Below are 4018 nucleotides of genomic sequence, written 5' to 3'. Positions count from 1 at the left end.
TGCCTCTGGAACATTGAACAACCCAACGTATAATTTTTAGCTTTTGAACGACGTGCATGCGATGAACGGTTTTTCGTTTAATCGCAATCGCACGTAGCTGTCACACGCTACAATATTACTTACGATACCGGATGTGCGTCACTTATGACGTGACCCCGCCGACATCGTAAGATTTATTGTAGCGTGTAAAGCAGCCTTTAGACCAAATCAGGCATTCCTACAAGAAAAAACTTTTTGGAATTTGGGCTTAACGATACTGTAAAAAGTTCCTTATTTGTAGATAACAAAGCAATGCATATTTTGCTGACTACAGAAATATCTGATGTAGGAACCCAAATAATATAGCAATTCAATGTTTGACTTTCCTTGCACTCCTCTTTTTCCAAATATTTCATTCAAATGTAGCCTTTCTTAAACTTGCAAACAAGAGATAATAAAACAAATTGTTAACTCTTAACATAAAAAGCCATTGAATTTGTATATTTGGGGTTCAGTTACACCTTTCCGCATCATGAAACATTTGTCATTTTGGGAAAGGCTACATTTTCAGAATAATGCTAGAATAATGCTATGACAAAACAAAAAGCAAATATTTTGGTTCTTCAAATAGAGCAATGAAATTGGCTTTAAAAATCATACTTTTTTACGCACAAAATAGGCTTGTCTTTGAAGGGTGTATGTTATTCTCATTTTAATGCAAAAATGTAAAAATCATCTGACATATATTAACTGTTGATAGATTTTAACCACATATAAGGCACTTGTAATAATACTGGAAGAGCTCTAAACTTCACTATTGTTTTCTTCAAACAGCAAAATAATATAGACTAAATGAAAACTAAAAGTGCTGGGATCAGAGCCTAAAGACTCCAATTTGATGGAATTGTAATTTATTTTAGGATTTTAGATGATGATTTTTTAAATACTTTACTTTAATTAAAAAAAAAACAATAGTTCCAGGTAAAAACAAATAAACAAAAATGTATTGGTATAATTATAATTTCCATATATAAAAGCAATCTCTTTGTTGTATCATACTCTACTCCAGGACTATGGACATGCATCCTGAAAACAACAGCCTGGTGACAGAAATATTTCTTTTGGGGTTTCAGAATATCCAGAATGTGAAGATTTTCTTTTTCCTTCTGCTTTTGATTATCTTTTGTGTGACGGTATGTGGAAACCTCCTCATCATTCTGGTGGTGTCCTTCAGCCGATCGCTCCACTTTCCCATCTACTTCTTCCTCACACAGCTCTCCTTTTCGGATATTCTTCTCACCACCACCATTGTACCAATTATGCTCCGCGTCGTGTTGTTTGAAGGGAGTTATGTGTCCTTTGTTGGCTGCTTGGCTCAATATCATGTATTTGTGGCTTCAGAAGCATTGGAATGTTTTCTCCTGACTGTGATGTCCTATGACCGATACCAGGCCATCTGTAACCCTTTACATTACTCTACTGTCATTGACATCAAGTTTTGTCTAAAATCGATTTTCTTGTTCTGGTTGATCATTTTTTCTGTAATTTTGACATTTTCTATAACGATGAGTCAATACAAGTTCTGTGGACACAACGTCATTGACCATTTCTTCTGTGATTTAGATCCCATTTTGGAACTTTCTTGCTCAGATACTTCTTTAGTCAAGATAGAAAGCATGATTTTGGTTATACCTATAGTTCTGTGCCCATTTACTGTGATTATTGTCTCATATGCCTATATTATTTTCACCATACTGAAGATCCCATCTGTGACCGGTAGACAGAAGACCTTCTCCACCTGCAGCTCTCACCTGGCTGTGGTGTGTATATACTATGGGTCAATAATGAGTATTTATTTATTTCCAAATACAGAAGGAGCAAAGAAATTGATCTCTCTCTTCTATACCGTTATAACTCCAATTCTAAATCCTATAATATACAGTTTAAGTAACAGAGATCTTAAGCAAGCTTTTCGAAAGCTCATGAGCAAATTGTCATCTGTCCTTCAACTCATGTGACACATCATGTTACAAGTCTAAAACAAAACTGATATTCTAGGGTCATCCAGTATCACAACTCAAAGGCTGGCTATACATATCATATATATAGCTCAGAGAAAGTCGCCAACTAAAATGTTGGTAGTCAACATATCTCTGAGAGAACAGTGTGATTGCTAGTCCAAAATGTTAATGTCAAGGTGTGACTGCAAGATAACAAGTGACAGGAGGCTCAAATGCTGTCCCTCTGGCTAGCAAACCTAAGGCTATCTCTAATCTCAGAATTACCCTTATTAGTGGAGTGTCCCTCTCCTGGGTATTCTTCTGACCAAATCTAATCTGTTACTCTACTCTCGCAAGAGTGTGATGGTAAAACAAATTAAAACAGATGGAAAAAACAAAAGTCAGGCATACTGCAAACTCACAGAAATAAACAGTAAAAAACTGAAGAGAAAAGCAAGAGCAGGAAGGCAGCAAAAAAAAAAAAAAAGACAACAAGAGTTAACACTACAACTGCTCACAGCAATAATGCACAACAATTAAAAGAAATTCTGTATGCCAGCACCTCACCAAACCAGTATGGGTAAACTATAGCTGGCAATAATAAAATAAATCAGCCAACATGATTGGGTCCCCCACAGCATGTGACCAAAAATGCTAATCAGCCACCCGACAGAAATTAACTCTTGCTAATCTGCATATGTGGGTCTATATCCACATCTCCCTGCTCAGATCACAGACCTCAAAGAGGTTAGAAAGCCAGAGTGCAAGAATCTGTAGTTTGCACAAATACTGACGCCACCATGACAGTTAGCGATGCCAGCTAAATGCACTTGTGACATGGAGAGGCATAATTAACATACCTCCCAACCATATATCGATCAGCATTCCCAAACACATGTGTATGGAAGCCTTAAGGGTACTTTACACGCTGCGATATCAGTACCGATATCACAAGCGATCGTACCTGCCCCCGTCGGTTGTGCGACACGGGCAAATCGCTGCCCGTGCCGCACAACCTCGCTTACACCCGTCACACAGACTTACCTGCCCTGCGACGTTGCTCTGGCTGGCAAACCGCTTCCTTTCTAAGGCAGCTGTCCAATAGAAGCGGAGGGGCGGAGATGAGCGGGATGGAACATCCCGCCCACCTCCTTCCTTCTGCAAGGTCGGTGGAGGCAGGTAAGGAGATGTGTGTCATTCCTGCGGTGTCACACACAGCGATGTGTGCTGCCGCAGGAACGACAAACAGCATCGTACCTGTCGCAGCAGCGATATTAAGGAAATGAGTGACGATTTTTCACGTTTTTGTGCTCGTTGATCGTTGCTTATTTGTGTTACATGCTGCAATGTCGGTAACAGCGCCGGATGTGCGTCACTATCGACGTGACCCCGACAATATATCGTTACCGATATCGCAGCGTGTAAAGCACCCTTTAGAATTTTGAGAGCCTAAGCGTATCTTGACCCTGATGGCACAGTCACATCCTTATCTATGATATGAAGACAAGATACCATGATTTCATAGGGTCAGATGCGATGCTGGACATTTTTGCTAAAAAATATTTATTCCTGTGCAGACACATACAATGAACCAATAAAATGTGAGAGTCACTAACTTAAAGAGTTCAGCATGAATTTGCAATTTTAAATGTAATCTTATTCGGGGACTTAAACCTGACATCACCTGAACTATTATTCTATATACTACAATATCACATATATAGTACTACATATGGACTTCATAGAAGTATCAACATGGCAGCCATAGTGGCCTTAAGAATGGAACAACCGGCCCTGAACCAAGAGCCATTAATGCCATTATTACAGTTTGCCAGAATATTTAGTGGGTTTACATCAAAGATTGGATCTCGACTGTTACAGGCAGTGTAACTGATGGATCTGCTGACACGGCATATAATGTACCAATAAGTCGGATGCTGAGAAGGAGATAAAGTTCCAGTGGCCCCAACCTAAAGTCTCATAATGCACCTTTTATATCACAGATATCTTGTGCTGCAGGGTGATGAGAAGCTATCTAT

General features: G+C 39.1%; 1 protein-coding gene across 1 annotated transcript; it reads left to right on the top strand.

The window, feature by feature from the left end:
* The first annotated feature begins 1052 nt into the window (after window positions 1-1052).
* Window positions 1053-1997, top strand: LOC142302857 (olfactory receptor 11L1-like). Its single transcript, XM_075343964.1, has one exon. It carries the CDS (start codon window positions 1053-1055, stop codon window positions 1995-1997), a length of 945 nt encoding a protein of 314 aa, XP_075200079.1.
* Window positions 1998-4018: the final 2021 nt, after the last annotated feature.

This window comes from Anomaloglossus baeobatrachus, chromosome 4, assembly GCF_048569485.1.
Source record: "Anomaloglossus baeobatrachus isolate aAnoBae1 chromosome 4, aAnoBae1.hap1, whole genome shotgun sequence".
NCBI lineage: Eukaryota > Metazoa > Chordata > Amphibia > Anura > Aromobatidae > Anomaloglossus > Anomaloglossus baeobatrachus.
The sequence above is the reverse complement of the archived record's forward strand: the minus strand, read 5'-3'. Positions and strand labels throughout refer to the sequence as shown.